The sequence below is a fragment of the Rattus rattus genome, chromosome 13 (genome assembly GCF_011064425.1).
Source record: "Rattus rattus isolate New Zealand chromosome 13, Rrattus_CSIRO_v1, whole genome shotgun sequence".
NCBI lineage: Eukaryota > Metazoa > Chordata > Mammalia > Rodentia > Muridae > Rattus > Rattus rattus.
Genome location: NC_046166.1, coordinates 12,967,963 through 12,985,198, shown reverse-complemented (window position 1 = coordinate 12,985,198; position 17,236 = coordinate 12,967,963). Strand labels below are relative to the sequence as shown.

Here is a 17,236-nt window from a genome sequence, read left to right as displayed (position 1 = left end):
GAGGAAGAAGAGGCTGGCGGACAGACGGACGCCTGACTCTAGCGTGGCTGTGACTGCTCCTGCGTGTCACCCCAAATCCCTGTCTCTGACCCTGCTCCCCTCACCACAGCGGATGGGCCACCGTGAAGCGGCGCTGCAGGCGGATGCTCTGATTCACCAGCAGCTTCCTGAAGAGCGCGGGGGAGCCGCGCGGGGACCCCCGTGGGGAGCCAGGCGCTGTGGAGCCCTGCATGGCCGGGCTGGGTCAGGGCTCAGGAAGCTGGACCTTTTTAGATGCTCCGGGGCGGGGCAAGAGGACCAGGCCCCGCCCCGCCCGTCGCTATGCATCTCCCACCCTGGGGGACACTGCAGGGCACTGAGGCTCACCATACCCACGGCTCTATTCTCCATTATTTATTTTAAAGACCGGGCCTCAGGTAGCCCGCGTTGGCTTTGAACTCACTATGTAGCCCAGGCTGACTGCAAATTCATGGTAATCCTGCTTCAGCCTCCAAACAGCCGGGGCAGAGAGAGGGGTAAGCCACCAAGCACAGACTTAAGGGTTGATATGGGTGTCTGGGCTGGGAACTGCCTTAGAGTGAGATGAGGTGTGGTCGGGCACATCTGCCATTCCATCTGGAGAGGCTGAGGCAGGAGAATTACCACTAATTCAAGGGCACCTCAGAGTTCAGGGTGAGACTGTCTCAGAGATCTGTGAGAGATTGGAGAAGGATATTCCCTCACAGAGATCCCTGAGGTACGGGGTCACCGCAGCCCACAGTAATTTGGATCCATTCCTAGGTGAGGATATCCCCAGAATGACAAACCCTGTAGCTGTTTTCCCATGGGGGAAACTGAGGCATTGTGTGATCACAGGACTTCCCTGGAGCGCTGTAGCACAGCTCCAGCCCCCAGGTCCCCGTGTGACCCCGTTGCTCTGACATTCCCCAGGCCCCGCATCTGGACCATTTCAATGGTGAGGCAGCATCTCCCACACAAACATCCGCCCACAGAGCCTTCCGCCTGGGCTGCTCCAGATGTCACGGGATCTACGCCAGGTGCCCTGCAGGAATGCTGGGGTACACAATCACATTGGACAAAAAGGAGAAACCGAGGCTCATGCAGGTCACAGACAAAGGAAAGACATGGACTGTGCAGTGGCCAGGCTGAGGCCAGGTGACCTGGAGCTGAGGCTGTACAGAGACACACACACACACACACACACACACACACACACACACACACACACACACACACACACACACACACACACACACGCCCAGGCCCAAAAAGTGACTCCCAGGATTCCCAACACCCTGAGGATGGCTATGGAGCAGTGTTTTGGTGGGGACCTAAGTGATGGGGGTATAACTGGAACTGAGTTACGTCCATTGTTCAGACAAGATCACTGAGGTTCAGAGGGTTCCAGATAACCCCACCCCTCCCTAGCCAGGAAGCCCCTCCAACCCACTAGTTGCCATCCTGACACCTGGTGGGAAAAAACTCACTGAGCCCAAAATGAAAATACCATGTGTGACCGCTGGGCTGCAGCTAATTATAGCCATTCCCAGGGGGTTGGGAGAGCAGAGGCCGCCAGCTAGGGTCCAAGGACTCTTGACATCACTCCAGGCCTGAGGGAAGATCATTATACCCAGGTCCCCAAGAGTTCCAGAGAGAATGAGTTCCACCCTTAAAATCACAGAAAACAGAAAAGTGAAGGCAACATGTGATTGGTGCATTGCCAACATGCTAACAGGAACAGAGAGGTTGGGCCTCTTGCCTGAGGTCACACAGCTATGAATGGGAGAGTGAGTGCACAAGATCCCAAGTCAGTGAGCTCCACTGTGTGGGCATTTTGCATTTAATTCACTAATTAATTATCCACCCCTCTGCCGTCTAGCATTAACATCTAACAACGGCTGTCCTACAACTGTTTCATTCACAAATTCACATTTCATTTATGGCTCCCACAGTCATTTTTTATAGTAGCTTTTAATTAGAGAAGTGACCACAGCCTGAACTGCACATTCAAAGCCCCCTGGAACTTCAAGGGCTGCAGTCCTGCTAGGTGACGGCCACTAGGAGGAGGTGGTGCAGACAGCCCTATCTGACCTGCCCTACAGTGTTGTGTGACTTCATGGAAAGCCCAGAAGTCTCCAGTGCCCTGCACCCCACAGCCTCTACCCCAGGAGAGCACTTTTCTCCTCTGTAATCAGAAGGACTGAGACAGGGAAACCAAACACTGTCTATTTTGCTGAGGTCCTGGGAAGAGAAATGATTTGCCTAAGTCCCCTGGGAAGGCTGGAGCCAGGGGGGGATGGGGGTGGAGTAGAGGCTGAGTGGTGACTACGGATGCTCCCAGATGTTCCCAGGAGACAGAGCAGAGTGGCCCCTCCCCCACCTCTCCCAAGGCTCTCACCCTCACCCTCAGAATTCACACCTATGCAGGCTGCCTCCGCCAGTTCTCTCAGTCCACTGAGCTGCAGGGGGCCCACAAGTCGGTCAAGGGCAGGGCAGGTCCACCTTGTTTCAGCCGTACCCTCAGCATGCAGCAGGCACCCAGTAGGTGCTTGCTCAATGCATGTGACACACTGAGTCTCCTCTCCCACTCTCCAGCCGCACCCTTCAGTCTGAGACTCTGTAGTCTCTGTTCTTCCTGCTGATCGTTCGTCTGTCCACTCAGCCTGGTTCTCTCCTGCCTCTCTAGACCAAGCTCACAGCTTCCTGCTGCCTGACTCTCACCCTGAACCTCCCAGAGCCTCCCAATCTTCCAGCCCCTCTCTGTAGGGGCTGATACACATCTGGTAAACAATAGGTGCTTTATAAATACTTTCTGAACAACATATTTTGACCTTCCTACACCCAAGCCATCCACTGGCAGGGTAGGGGAGGCTTAAGCCAGGGGCCAGAACCCCCCCCCCAAGCCCCTCAACCCCCTCCCGCTGTGAACTTGACTCCCTGAGCTGAGCCCCTCCCCTATATGGCCTGGAGAAGCACACTCCACGCCTGGACCACGTGGGGTCTCCCCTCCCCTCACCAGAGAGGCCCAAAGGAAATGTGTTTGTTCTCTCTTGAAAATGGAAAAATCCTGAGTCACTAGAAAGGGTGGGGCAGGCCCTGCTAGGTCACCTGGGATGGCAGACCTGGTCCCCTGGGGTGAGGGACTCATCTGTTCCTGAGACTTTCCCAGTGTTAGAGGCAGACTGATGGGTGCCCCAAGGGTACAACCGAGCTAAGAGAGGGAAGTGACAGGGGTTGGGGATTTAGCTCAGTGGTAGAGCGCTTGCCTAGGAAGCCCAAGGCCCTGGGTTCCGTCCCCAGCTCCGGGGGAAGTGATGTGGTCCTGGTCCCCTAGGCTACACTTCTTCAACTTGGGAGGGACTTCCCTGATCCACCCAAGGCCTCCTCTATCTCCTGGATGACTGGGATTGTTCCTAGGGACAGAGCCGCAGCTGGAGATGCCCTCCCCTGCACAGGCACACCCACCATGCCCAGGGACTCCAGTGGAGTCTCTTTGGTCCCTGTCTCTCCCACAGTATGAGAAGCAGAGGCCAAGAACCCCACACCTTTCTTTTTCCTTCTTAGACAGTTTCAGGTAGCCCAGGCTGGCTTCACACTTGCTCTGCTGCTGCAGATGACCTTGCACACCTGATTCTCCTACCTCCAGCTCCCAAGTGCTGGGATGACCTGCCTATGGAACCCAGGGCTTCAGGCATGGTGGGTGAGCAGTCCACCAATCATCGCAGCCGTGGCTTCAGTTCCCCTCCTTTCTTCTTTATAATTTATTCTTAATACTTTTTAATTAGATGTGTGGAGCAGAGTATCAGGTTGTTAGGAGCTCAGATCCTCTGCAAGAGCACATCTCTCCAGACCCTCGCGATGTGGGAAGTCAGTTACGTCAAATGACGGTTGGCTGGGGCACACAGGAGAAAGGATATTTTCCTGAAGCAGACACAGGAGAAAGTGTGTTTTGCTGTAGCACACAGGGGAAAGGACACGTGTTGAAGGAGTATAAATCTGACCCCACAGACAGTGGAGCTGGAGCATTGGTTTGCTTTGCTCTGCCTGGCTACCCTTCGCTAACAGTGTGCAGGTATCGGTTCGCCTTACACTGTGTTGCTAAGCTCCGCTTGTGGTGACGCCATAGAGAAACTCACCAAAGAACTTCTCCTAAGGCTCCTGCAGCCTCTTTCTGCTTCCAAGGCCTCAGGCTGGTTGTGGAGCCTTGCCGTTTCTTCAGGATTGAACTGTAGCCGCTGGTTGGTGTGTGGTGTCTGCCTACTGAGAGGACTGGACTGCAACTGCTGACTTGAATTTGGTGTTTGCTGAGGGACTGAACTGCTGATATCCTGACAATGAAGACTGAGCTCGCCCCCCAAAGGAATATTTCTAAACAGGTCCACTTCCCCTGTGTCCTAGTAACTTTTCTCTTCTGCTACCTTGGGTGCGTGGTGGGCTAGAAGAGAGGTTGAGGCTTATTAATAGACTGAAGATTTTATGCCCACACCCTTGCCCTCCTCTTCCTTCTTGTCTAACCCAAGGTCTTTCTATGTAGATCAGGTTGCCCTGGAACTCTGTATGTAGACTAGATTGACCTCCAGAGTCCTGAGCCACCATTGGCCTCCCAAGTCTCCTTTTTTTTTTTTTTTTTTTTTTTTTTTTCGGAGCTGGGGACCGAACCCAGGCCCCTTGTGCGGTTGCTAGGCAAGCGCTCTACCACTGAGCCAAATCCCCAACCCCTAAGTCTCCTTAACTGCAAGAACAGCCTATGTTCCGGCCCTCAAGCTGGGCCAAGCAGCAGGCCATGGGCAAACTGCTCCGCAGTACCATGGCTGTGAGCCCTGTCCTGCAGCCCAAGGCCCATTTAGATGCTAGGAGGGATCTGTAAGGCCTCCCGGACATCTCAGAACATTCTAGAGCAGCCCTCCCCACTGAAGCCCAGCAGACAATAGGCAAGGGCAGCCCCACCCAGCTGCCGACAATTCCTTGACCACCCAAAAGGAACTCATGCCTTACACACTGCTTATGACACACTGGAGTGGGGACCCACAGAGACACATGACTGGAGACTGGCACCAGGCCTCTCAGCCTGTGGCTGAGGCACTGTTCAGACTGTTGCTTGAAGATGCCACACACACCAGGAGCCCATGACACTGAGCACCCTAAGTCACTCAAATCCATAGGAAACAATCCACCAACAACAACTACCAAGGCCCCTTCGCCTGCACATAACTCTACCTCCAAGGTGCACTCCAAATCCCAAAGGCTCCCCACACAGTCCTCAGGGGTAGTCCTGACCTTTCCACACGCACCCACCATTCCAGCCACAGGGTGCCCAGCTCAGTCTAGCCTATGATAGTCCCTGTCTCCACAGAAACCCCAGCCCCCACAGCCCACCACGCACCAACGCCTCTAGGCCATGCCCTGCCCCACCTGCAGAAGAGCCCGGACACTCTGCCCAACGTGCGCTGCACATCACTAGCCCCTTTCACAAACCTCAGGCTCCGCCCCTGTCACAACACCCCAGAGATCAGGATGCTTCTGCATCCAATCCATGTACCCTTCTCCAGGCGACCACTGCCCTCTGCAGACCATGCCCAGTTATGCTGGTTCTCACCACTTCCATGCTCTCCTACCCACCCTGCCCTCTTAAGGACCAGAAGCTTTCCATCCCCAATGTGCCCGTCCCTCATGTGACATCTTGTCCCACCCACCGCAGACCACACCCTCTCCAGACAGGCCTCGCCCATTTCCTTCAAGATCCACCCACTTTCTGCATGCAGCTAGACTGCTTCCCTCACCAGGAAAACGGTGACCTTTACCATTTGTGTAAGTGTCCCCTCTCAATACAGGTCAACAACTCAAACAGGCCCCGCCTTTTCGGCCAGGCCCCGCCCCATCACCTACCGGCGGTGAAAGGAGCTGGGCCATGAGCGCCGGGACTTTACCGGTGCAGGCCGATCGGGGCGCTCTGGGTCCGAGTGGAAGCGCCGCTGGATGCGGATGGGACGCTGTGGCTGCCCCCACAGGTGCTTCGGGGGTCGGGGAACCCCTGTGTGGCCAACAAGCCGCGTCTCCATGAGCTGTCCCCCGACCACAAAAAGGAAAGAGAGACAGTGGGTGGCTCTATGTGCACAGGGTGGGGTAGGGGAAGGGTTCTCCACCCCACCCCACGGAGCCCGTCTCTCTCCGAAGTGCAGAAGCCGGGTGGAAATACCACAAGACTTACTCAGACCTGAGGCTGCGCCCACCAGTCACCAACGCTCCGGGCACCTGAGCTAGAAGCCTAGATCCAGCGTCTGGTCCCAGAAGACACCGGGACAGGCAGGCACACCCAGAGAGGCCCCAGTGGTCAGAAGAGGGGTTCCCAGAAAGACACCGAAATTGAGAGTCTCACTGGCCTAGACACGTGCACACAAAGTCACAGGTCAGGAATCCCAAGAGCTGGTGACAGAAGGAAAGGCATCCCTGTGGTGCCAAGAATATCCCCACACCATGGGCTTAAAGAGCTAGAGTGAAGACCCACCTTGCCTGTGAGCTCAGGGTGGCCCTCAGGACATTGCAGACAGCCTCGGGTCTTTATAGCCTCCTGGGTGCTCAGACCCTCCTCACGGTGCATGATATCATTGGCCCCAGAACACCCCAGAGCTCCACCCTGCAACCACGAATCCTGTCCAAACCTCCAGCTGGTCTCTTCCCTCCCGGTTCTAGAAAACTGAGGCTCCCACTCACCACCACTCCTAGTCTCAGGGGGAATTTCCCGGAGAGTGTCAGAGAACTGTGAGGACATTTTCCATCTTAATTAGTAGAAGCACTAAGTGTGTGGACAGCCTCTGTGGGCCGGGGGGGGTGGGGTGGAGGGAGTAGATGGCTATGGCAGTGCCATGCCTCAGGCCTGGTGAAAGTCCCCTGAGGGCACTGTGGTGCTGGGAAGGAACTGTTATGAGGGTGTGAGACATGGACGCTATCCCAGCCCTGTCCTATCCCCCAGCTGAAGACAAGACAGCTTAGTCGGTGCGGACACCTGCCAGCAAGTGTGACAACCTGAGTTTGGTCCCTGGACCCCACACGAGGAAAGAAGGGGAGAGAAGGGGAACCTCTCTGTTCCTGTGCTTGCTCCAGGTGCTCCCCACCCCTTCCTCTGCCTCTCCCCTTGGGCCGGGTTTTGGTTTTGAGACAGGGTCTATGGTGATGTGGATGGGAACAGCCCCTATGAGCTCATACTCTTTTTTTTTTTTTTTTTTTTCTATTTTTCGGAGCTGGGGACCGAACCTAGGGCCTTGCGCTTGCTAAGTAAGCGCTCTACCACTGAGCTAAATCCCCAACCCCGGGCTCATACTCTTGATCAAGCGCTCCGTCCCCAGTTGATGGAACTGCTTGGGAAAGATTAGGAGGTGTGGCAATTAGGAAATGTCACCATGTAGGAGGAGCCACTGTGGTGGCTTTGGAGTCTCATAAGCCCAGGCCACAGGTCCAGTCTTTTCCATCTCTCTGCTTCCTGCTCAAAGACCAGATCTAAGCTCTCAGCTTCTGCTCCAGCGCCATGCTTGCCTGCCTGCCTGCCTGCCTGCCTGCCACATTCCCCACTGAGATGGCCATGGACTCACCCTCTGGACTGGAAGCGTCACATTAATGGCTTTCTTTTCTACGTTGCCTTAATCATGGTGTCTTGCCACGGTGACAGAACAGTGACTAACACAGTGTCTCACCTTGTAAGTCAGGCTGGCCTGGAACTCACTACATAGGCTATATTGGCCTCAAACTTGCAACCATTCCCCTGCCTCTGCTTCCCCAGTGCTGGAATTACAGGCACACAGCACCACCCCATTCTCCTAAAGGTTTCAATCGTCACTTTGTCTGTCAGTCCCAGACCATTCTCTTCTAGCTTGGGGGTGGTGGTGGTGGTGAATGGTCCCTCTGCAAAGATCAGTTACTCCATGTGACCCACAGAGCCATGAAATCACCCTGACACCTCCACCCTCCTTGCTGTCCACCACGATAGATGAGCTCCCATCTTGGTTCACACATCAGCGACCTCTCAACTCTGCTGAGCCTCCTCCTCCCTGGTCTGTTTCCACCTTGACTTGACTGTCACTTCTAGCCCACAATCCCTGAAGTGAGGCTGGCCTTGAACTCCTGCCCCTGCACCCTCAAGTACCCCCCAAGTATCAGCACCTCTGTTTTTATGGTGCTGGGGACAGGACCCAAGGCTTCATACATGTTAAACAAGAACTTTATCAACAGAACTCCAACCCCAGCCCTCTAGTGGTCTGTCCTAGCTAGTCTATGTCAACTTGACACACAAACTAAAAGTTACTTGATGTGAGGGGACCTCACTTAAGTGAATGCCTCCCTAAGACTGGGGTGTAGGGTAGCCTGTGGGCCTGCTTCTCAATTAGTGATTGAGGGGGTGGGCCCAGACCATTGTGGGTGGAGCCAACCATGGGCTAGCAGTTCTGGCTTCTATAAGAAAGCAGGCCTAGCAAGCCATGGGGAGCAAACCAGTAAGCAGGACTCCTTCATGGCCTCTACCTCAGAGCCCCTGCCTCCAGGTTCCTGCCCTGTGTGAGCTCCTGTCCCGACCACCTTCAGTGATGAACGACAATGGGGAAATAAAAGCCAAATAAATCCTTTCCTCCCTAACTCACTTTTGGTCTCGCTGTTTTGCCACAACAATATAAGCCCTAACTAAGATGAGTTTTTAATTTTTAAATGAAGAAATACCATTTATTTATTTATATGTGCATGGGGCAGGGCACATGTGCATGCTGTAGTCCGTATGAGTAAGGCAGAGGGACAACTTATGAGAGTTGGTTCTCCCTTCTACCATGTGGGGTCTGGGGACTGAACTCAGATTGTCAGGTTCGGTGGCAAACACCTTTACCCACTGAGCCATCTTGCTGGCCCAGAGCTTTTTTTTTAATTTAATTTTATTATTTTATTTAATTATTTATGTAATTATTTAATTATTTATTTAAAAGACTGTTCTGTAGGCCAAACTGGAACTCATTATTTTTTTTTCTATTCTTTTTTTCAGAGCTGGGGACCGAACCCTTGTGCTTGCTAGTGGAACTCATTATTTTCCGGCTTCAGTCTCCTAAGTGCTGAGAAGATAGACCGAAGCAACCACCATCTGTCTTGTAGATTTAAAAAAGTGCCAATATGGGGTTGGGGATTTAGCTCAGTGGTAGAGCGCTTGCCTAGCATGCGCAAGGCCCTGAGTTCGGTCCCCAGCTCCGAAAAAAAGAAAAAACAAACAAAAAAAAGTGCCAATATGGTCAAATTGTTGCCCTAAAATACCCCAAATGTGCTCCAAATGTCTTACAAAGTCCGTCCCCTGCCTACGTCCCTGGGCCTTCCAGCCAAACTGCTCTGACATACGCTGTTCCACCTGCTAGGCACTTGATTCTCTGTCACACCCCGTGTGACTTCCTTGGTCAGCCTGAGTGCGGCTGACTCTTCTTCCTTAACACAGGGTCACCCGCTACCCAGGAGTAGTTACCTACTACCTCCTTTCCAGAATGCAGAGACTCTGGCGGCATAGGCATTCCGCAGGTACATCTGCTCCCTGTCCTCACCTGCTCTGAGCTGAGCCATGGCTTCTCTCTGTCCCTCGGGATCCGATGGTGAAAACCACGGGGGCAGCAGACTCCGCCTCCCCAGAGGACCCGAGGCGGCTGGACAGCGGAGGCAGCAGCAGGGTCCCTGAGAACCGTCTCAGGATCACACCCCCACCTAGGTGGCTGACAGGGGCCACTCCAGAATCCACTGGCTCTCGGACTCGCTGGGGAGACAGAAGGAAGTCATGGGCAAGCTCCTTGTGCTCAGATGTCACCAGGTAACGCCGAGCCTCCCAGATTTCTCACCAGCCCGGCTTCCCTACAGTCGAGGCCTCAGTTCATGTGTGTGGGATGGGGGTTTGCATGGTGTTATGAATTTGTTCCATTTTCTTTTCTTTTTTCCCGGAGCTGAGGATCGAACCCAGGGCCTTGTGCTTGCTAGGCAAGTGCTCTACCACTGAGCTAAATCCCCAACCCCACTGAGCTAAATCCCCAACTCCAACTCCACTGAGCTAAATCCCCAACCCCCTCCATTTTCTAACGAGTCAGTTTATTTGTTTGGGAGCATACACATGCTACAGTCCACAGAGGCTATCCACAGAGGACAACTATGGAAGTCCTCTCCCGCCCCCTCCCCCCATGTTAAGACTAGCACTTGCTGAGCCATCTCATCAACCCCACACGTTTTTCAACTCTTTTTCCTTTATTACTTTTCAATCCTTCCCCCATCTCCTCCCTTTCTCTCTGAGCAGGTGAAGGCCCCCTGGGTATCACCCCACCCTGACACATCAAGTCTCTGCGGAGATTCCCCCCTCCCCCATCGTTTGTGGTACCAGGACTACAACCTGTTCCTCGCTCATGGTTACTAGGTGCCAAGATTTGAACACAGAGCCCTGGGAGCCAGGAGCCACACCCCAGCTTCCTCTGAGTTGTCGACTGGAAGGGGAATCGGGGAGCTGTCCAGTGCTGACCGTCGCAGGCTGCACAAATAGGGACCTTCTGGGCAGAGTGTCGTCTGTGGGGATCAGAGGGCGGCTCAGCTTTCCTAAACTTCGTAAAGGTCTAACCTAAAGGTCTCCAGTATCAGAAGAGTAAGTAGGGAAACGGAGGCCCGAAGCCATAGCCTCAGGACCAGAGCATATCAAGAGGTGGGAAAGGGCTAGAGCAGATAGAGGCTAAGCCTGTGAAAACAGATCCTCTGACTCTGGTTTGATTCCCGTAAGACTCCCTTTAGTCTCAGCGGAGGGCCTGGGGGCGGGGTCAGAGAAAAGTATGAGGCGGGGCCAAGGGAAAGCCTGGGGCGTGGCTCGGGTACGGGGGTGGGGAGGGAGTGGGAGGGCATGAAAAGCCTGGGGTGGGCTGTGGCGGGCTCAGGACTCATTTTCAGTATTTTATTCTGGGAATAAATTTTGAATGAATTCTGAAGACAGCAACAGTGTATTCACATATATTAAATAAATAAATAAATCTTTAAAAATTACTTTTGATTTTTTAAATATTTATTGATTATGTATACATCATACAGCTTTCTGCCTGCAGGCTAGAAGAGGGCATCGGATCCCATTACAGATGGTTGTGAGCCACAATGTGGTTGCTGGGAATTGAACTCAGGACCTCTGGAAGAGCAGATAGTGCTCTTAACCTCTGAGCCATCTCCCCAGCCCTAAAATTACTTTTTTTTAAAAAATGTATTTATTCTATATAAGTACACTGTAGCTGTTTTCAGACACACACCAGAAGAGGGCATCGGATCCCATTACAGATGGTTATGAGCCACGATGTGGTTGCTGGGATTTAAACTCAGGACCTCTGGAAGAATGCAGTCAGCACTCTTAACCACTGAGCCATCTCTCCTTCCCCTAAAATTACTTTTTTTTTTTCTTTTTTTTCAGAGCTGGGGACCGAACCCAGGGCCTTGCACTTGCTAGGCAAGCGCTCTACCACTGAGCTAAATCCCCAACCCCCTAAAATTACTTTTTAAATGAATGAAAACTATCTTGAGCTCTAGCCCTGGGCTCAGGGAGCCTCACTGTCCCCGAGTTTCCCCTGTGAGCTCCTGTGGGGAATCTCTGGCCTTTTCAGAACAGGGACCTCAGGCCCCAGGTCCTAGGCTACTCACCTCAGTCAACAGGAAGGACAGGGTCGTTCCACTCCGCCTCATGGTGCAGGCTTCTGTGATGACAGAGGGGTCAGTGAGACAGTGTCCCAGGCAGTTGCTGGAACACACCTCTCTCTCTCTCTCTCTCTCTCTCTCTCTCTCTCTCTCTCTCTCTCCCTCTCTCTCTCTCTCTCTCTCTCTCCCAGAGCCTAGAGCCACAACAGCAAGGCAGTGAAGCCACAGCTGCCTGGAGAGGTTGCTGCAGATACCTAGACCCTGTCCTAGCTCCCTACCCTGCCCAACCCTAGGGACTAGCACCCAGGGTCCAGGTCACCTGGGAGAGCCGTTTAGCTCCCATGGGATTCTAGTGCTTTGCAGGGTTTCTGAGACCCCAGTTCCCCAGAGGTAGAACCTTCTCACACTGACACAGATGTGGTACTCACCTCAAGCTCCTCTTGTGGGGACCTATACTGTGAGTGTGCCCTGTGACCTCCTCGGGAGCAGAGGACAGACGGTCCTGTCCCACTCCCAGCTGGGTCCTTTCACTGAGCACCAGACCAGACCTGAGCCAGGAGGCACCCTCAGGATTGGAGGAGGGGGCAAGGGCAGGGTGATCACAAGGGCAGGGAGGTGTGTGTGCCCCAATGTGTGACCAAAACAGGGAAGAGTGGGAGGGGACGGCAGGGGAGGGGCGAGTGGCCAGGCAGAAGGTTTAATTGTTAATGTGTTTACACCTGACAGAGGACAGAAATAGCCTGAGACTGAGAAGTCGCCTTAGTATTTTAGGGTACCAACCAAGGCACCTCAAGGTTTTAGGAAAGCTACTTAAGTAGGCTGTGCTACTCCAGGCAGTGGAAGAACTTCTCTGGTCAAACCTTACCCACAAGTTAGAGCTGCAGTCAGAAGTAGGAAAGTCAGGGAGCTGGGACTAGAAGACAGAATGTGGCTTGGGACAAGTGGATCTTGAGGCCACTCCAATCTGTAGCTGTGAGTTAAGTTAATGTTTCACCCTACAACCCCACCCCCACCCCCACAGACTGGCCAGGAGACCTCTCACCACCTACTCCAGTGGTCATCAGAGCGTGACCTGCCATGGGGGAGGTCACTTCAATCTGCTGTCAAACATCACAGCAGCTGAGGAGACACCCCACCCGCACTGAAGCGTGGGTCATGTCTCACCCTCTGCTGGAGACACTAGTAGCATCTTGGAAAAGCCAGCTGTTTTTTTTTGGGGGGGGGGCGGTGTCTGGAGCCTTCAGCCACTGAGGGAGGGTGGAGAGCAGGGTGTGGGGAGAGGAACTAAGGCAGCCTGCTTCTTCTTCCCCTGACCTCTGCACAGAACACTTGGTACCTCCTGGCCCAAGGTTTTGAAGCTTGCTGGAGAAGTCCATCTCCTTCCAGCAGCCCTCTCCCCTTCATAGTTAGGCCTCGATGTGGGAAACAAGCCCATGCCTCTCCTACACTGGCTGGGCTGCTTAAGTGATGTAGGTTTGTGGCTTTCCCCAGGATGCCTGCCTCCTGTTAGGTTAGGTCATCCAATTCCTTAGAGAGCAGCCTCTGTCCTGCCAGGACCCTGGGTCACACAGGTCCTTGGGGGTGAGGACGGCATCCCTGTCCTCCAATTGTTATCCCCCCTGAAAGCAGACGGAGTCGACAGAGCGATTCCGGCTTCGGGAGTAGAGGTGTACAACATACGACGCAGGAAGCAGCTGTGAATGGTAAGGACTTTACTTAGTTTGTGTTTATTTAGTTTTATTTTTTTTAATGTGTTTTGTCTGCATGTATGTCTGTATATCACCTGGTGACAGCAGAGGCCAAAAGAGGCCACCGGATCCCCTAGGACTGGAATTATTGATGGTTGTGAGTTTACACGAGGGTGCTGGAAACAGAGCCCTGGTCCTCTGGAAAGCAGACAGTGTTCTTAACCATTGAACCATGCTGCCCCCCCCAAAAAAACCAATTATTTTAAAGACAGAGTCTCATGCAGGCCAGGCTGACCTCAAACCCCTTATGTAGTTCAGGGTGGACTTGAACACCTGATCCTCCTGTCTCTACTTCCCAAGTGCAGGGATGACAGGTGTGCTCCATCACTCCTGGATTGATGTAATAACTGAGTTGGGTACTAGATGTGTGGGCCTGAAACCCCTGGGCTCCAGCCGTCCTCCTGACCCTTATCCCCAGGTCAGGATAGCGGGGGAGGGGAGTTTCCAGACACTCTTCTTTCCAGGTGTCACCCACACCATAATCTGGGTCTCTGAGAGTCACGACTGTAGGCGGTCAGCGAATGGCAGCCTCTGACTCACACTGCCCTAGAAGAGGAAGACGCATTAAGTACCACAGGATTCTACTGCAGGAGGATTCTACTGGGAAGTCAGCAGCCCCAGCCCTGCCTGTACCCATCTCACCATGGATACCGTATCCAGATTGTGAAAAGCTGGCAAATCTCGATTAAAATGTCTCACAGCGATGAACACAGAGCCGATGAGTAAGACAGACACAAGCAGACACACAGCAGTCACCACACCGGGGTTCCTGTGTGATGTGGGGATCCAGAGGCTGCCTGCATCTGGGAAGAGGAAGGGGTCAGCCCTGGCCACAACCATGCCCCAGCCCCTCACTGGGGGATTCTAGGCAGGAGCTCTAGCCCTCGATGCACTCCAGGGCCTATGTTGTTTATAAACAAGTATATAATTTCATGAGGATTTTCTTCTTCTCTCTCTCTTTTCCTTTTGTTTTTGTCCTTCCTTTTCCTCTTCTCCTCCTCTTCTTCTTACCCTCTTCCTCCTCCCCTTCTCCTCCTTCTTCCTCCTTCTCGTCCTCCTCTTCCTCTTCTTACTCTCCTCCTCCTCCTCCTTCCTCCTGTCCCCCCCTCTTCTTTTTTCGAGACAGGGTTTCTGGACCTGGCTGTCCTGGAACTCTCAGAAATTCTCCTTCCTCTGCCTGAATGTTGAGCCCCCATCACCCTGTATCTTCCCACCTCCTCCTCACGGTGTTAGGAGCACAGCTCTGGGCCACCACACAGGGCAACAAGTAGACAATGGCACTGTTTTCTTGCACATAGCTGTGTCCTCAGGAGTCAGCACAGACTAGCAAGTTAGTGCCACAGAGCAGTAAGGTAACAACTGGCTTTTAGATGGCTGATGGCTTGTGGCTCAGGCTGGCCCGCACACTTCCAGGTCTGTGTTGCCCCCTGTTGACTGGTTCCAGAACTGCTGTCAGGTTTCAGCCAGCTAGCCCCAGCCCTTACACTCACCCTGGCCTGGACTGGACGTAGTGGGTGACCCTTGTGGAGCCAAGTTCGTGAACTGGGGTGTGGTGGTTGGCTCAGAACTGGGGAACACAGAGCTGGGGAAAGAAGCTGTCTCTGGTTCTGGGGAGGCTGAACCTGCTGTGGGGTTGGAGCTGGAGTGTGCAGAGGATGTGGTTTCCAGACTTGTGGGGTTGGAGCTGGAGTGTGCAGAGGATGTGGCTTCCAGACTTGTGGGGTTGGAGCTGGAGTGTGCAGAGGATGTGGTTTCCAGACTTGTGGGGTGGAGACTTGGAGAGGTGGACTCAGGGGTTATCTCTGGACTTTGGGAGGAGGGATCGGAGGTTGTCTGTGTTGATTCTGTAGTTGGGGAGGGGGAGTTGTTTGTTATTACGCTCTCCCAGAGTAGTGTAAAAGCAACACCTGGAAAAAACAAACAAACAAACAAACAGGATGTAGATGTGGATCCATGAAGCTTTAGAATGGGCAGCCTGGGCTCAAGATTCGCTCTCAGCCCCTGGCCGCCTAATGCAACCCTGCCTGACTCCTGAGAGCTGGGCTCTGGAGCGCCACCTGTTACGCCTCAGTCACTGACTACCTGTGACTGCCGCTTTATAGAAGGGGAAACAGTCGCGGAAAGTTGAAGCATGACTCAACTCTGTCCCACAGGTGCAGGCACCACCTTCCCATCCAGAGCTTTCTAGAACCCTGAGAACTGGGAAGCCCTGACCTAAACTAGGACTTGAACTCTGCCCCCAAATGCTGGCCACACCCTCGACCACTGAGCCGCGCCCCACCCGGCTCAGAAGCACGGAGGGACCCTCCGACTGCGCTTCTCCTTCCACAGCACCCTTTCCCCATTCCGGAGAGGGTCAGAGGTGGTGGAAATAGTTCCTGCTCTCCCTCCTACCGTGACTTCCTTCCAGATCCAGGTGGCTCCACCCAGGCGTGCAGGGCACAAACCGCAGCAGCTGCTTTGCCCAGCCCATGCCTCACCCACACAGCAGATATGAGGAAACAGCATTTAGGTGCTGGAAGGGGGTGCTGAGCGGACCCCTCCCACACACCAGTCTCCCAGAGCCTGCCGCCAAGGAATCTAAGGATGTGAGTCCACAGGATGAGAAATCCCGGCGGAAGTGAAATTGAGTCTGATGCCACAGTGGACCCCAAGCCAGACCAGGACTTTATTTAACCAGGAGTTAAGGTTTTAAGTGATGAAAGAGGAGGTAGTGGCAATCTCCAGTCCTACTAAGTACCTAGCACGAAATAGGTCCTCATGATTTTCTGGAAAGTTAAACAGGAAGGAGAGTGGAGCCTGGCTCACGCCTTTAGTCCTGCGCACAGGAAGCAGAGGCAGGCTTATCTCTGAGTTCAAGGCCAGCCTGATCTACAGAGCAAATTCCAGGACAGCCAGAGTTACACAGAGAAACCCTGTCTTGAAACACACACACACACACACACACACACACACACACACACACACACACACACACACCCAAAAAAAAAGAAAGAAAGAAAAGGAAAGTAGAGGTGTTTTTGGCAATGTGCCTAATGTGCCTGGCATTGGACTGTCCCCCAGTCTCCGGCAGGTACGGGCTGTGTTAGTTGTCCCTAATAGTGGCGTCCGCAGACTGGAGCCTGTCTGGGCTTCCAGGGATAACTGTGGGACTTTCGGAATAAAACCGTCATCTATAATCAATCCAGCTGTCTAAAGAAGTAGCTGGAGGGAATTAAGTCCCGCACCATGAACTCCTAAAGGAAACTGGGAGAGTGAATGAACAGAAAGTGAGACCCGGTTCCTGGCCCTTGGCATAGCTGGAGGAGTGTGTAGGACCTCACCACTTTCGGATGGGGCGGGACTGTGCTAGAAGCCCCTGAAGTGTCCCGGAAGCCACTGGCTTCTGCCTCAGCTCAGATGACCCCAAGGGGTTGGTACCAACCCTACTGTGCCGAAAGGAAGGGGAGAGAAGGGCGTGAGTCCTGTGGCCGGGCCCCCCTGTCCCCCGAAGCCATTTCCTTTCCCTCCACTAGTCTACCTGTACATGTAAGGACGACGGAGGAGTCGCCGGTTCTCGCGAACAGAAGCAAAGCCAGCGTCAGGGGCAGCAGCCGGGAGCCCGCCATTCTTGCGGTCCGCCCAGGCTACAGGTGCGCGCCCAGGTTGGCAGCGCCTCGCCCACGCGCGGCCCCTGCTGGCGGACCGCAGGAATGGCGAGCTGCGCGGGGTTCTGGGGCTCCAGTCCCGCCCTTCCTCAGTGGCACCCTCCTCAGCACGGAGCTGGACTGTGTTCCTAAAGCTTCTAACGCTGCCTCAAGACACGTGCCCTCTGTCCCCAGACACCCGGGAATACC

General features: G+C 53.8%; 1 protein-coding gene across 1 annotated transcript; it reads right to left on the bottom strand.

The window, feature by feature from the left end:
- Positions 1-13,369: 13,369 nt before the first annotated feature.
- LOC116914420 (salivary glue protein Sgs-3-like) lies at positions 13,370-17,058 on the bottom strand. The gene is made up of 4 exons (XM_032918689.1): positions 16,921-17,058; positions 15,071-15,307; positions 14,891-15,025; positions 13,370-14,203 (listed from the first exon to the last, which is right to left on the bottom strand). The coding sequence occupies exons 1-4, from the start codon at positions 17,006-17,008 to the stop codon at positions 13,998-14,000; spliced, it is 666 nt and encodes a 221-aa protein (XP_032774580.1). The 5' UTR covers positions 17,009-17,058; the 3' UTR covers positions 13,370-13,997.
- Between the last annotated feature and the right edge of the window lie 178 nt (positions 17,059-17,236).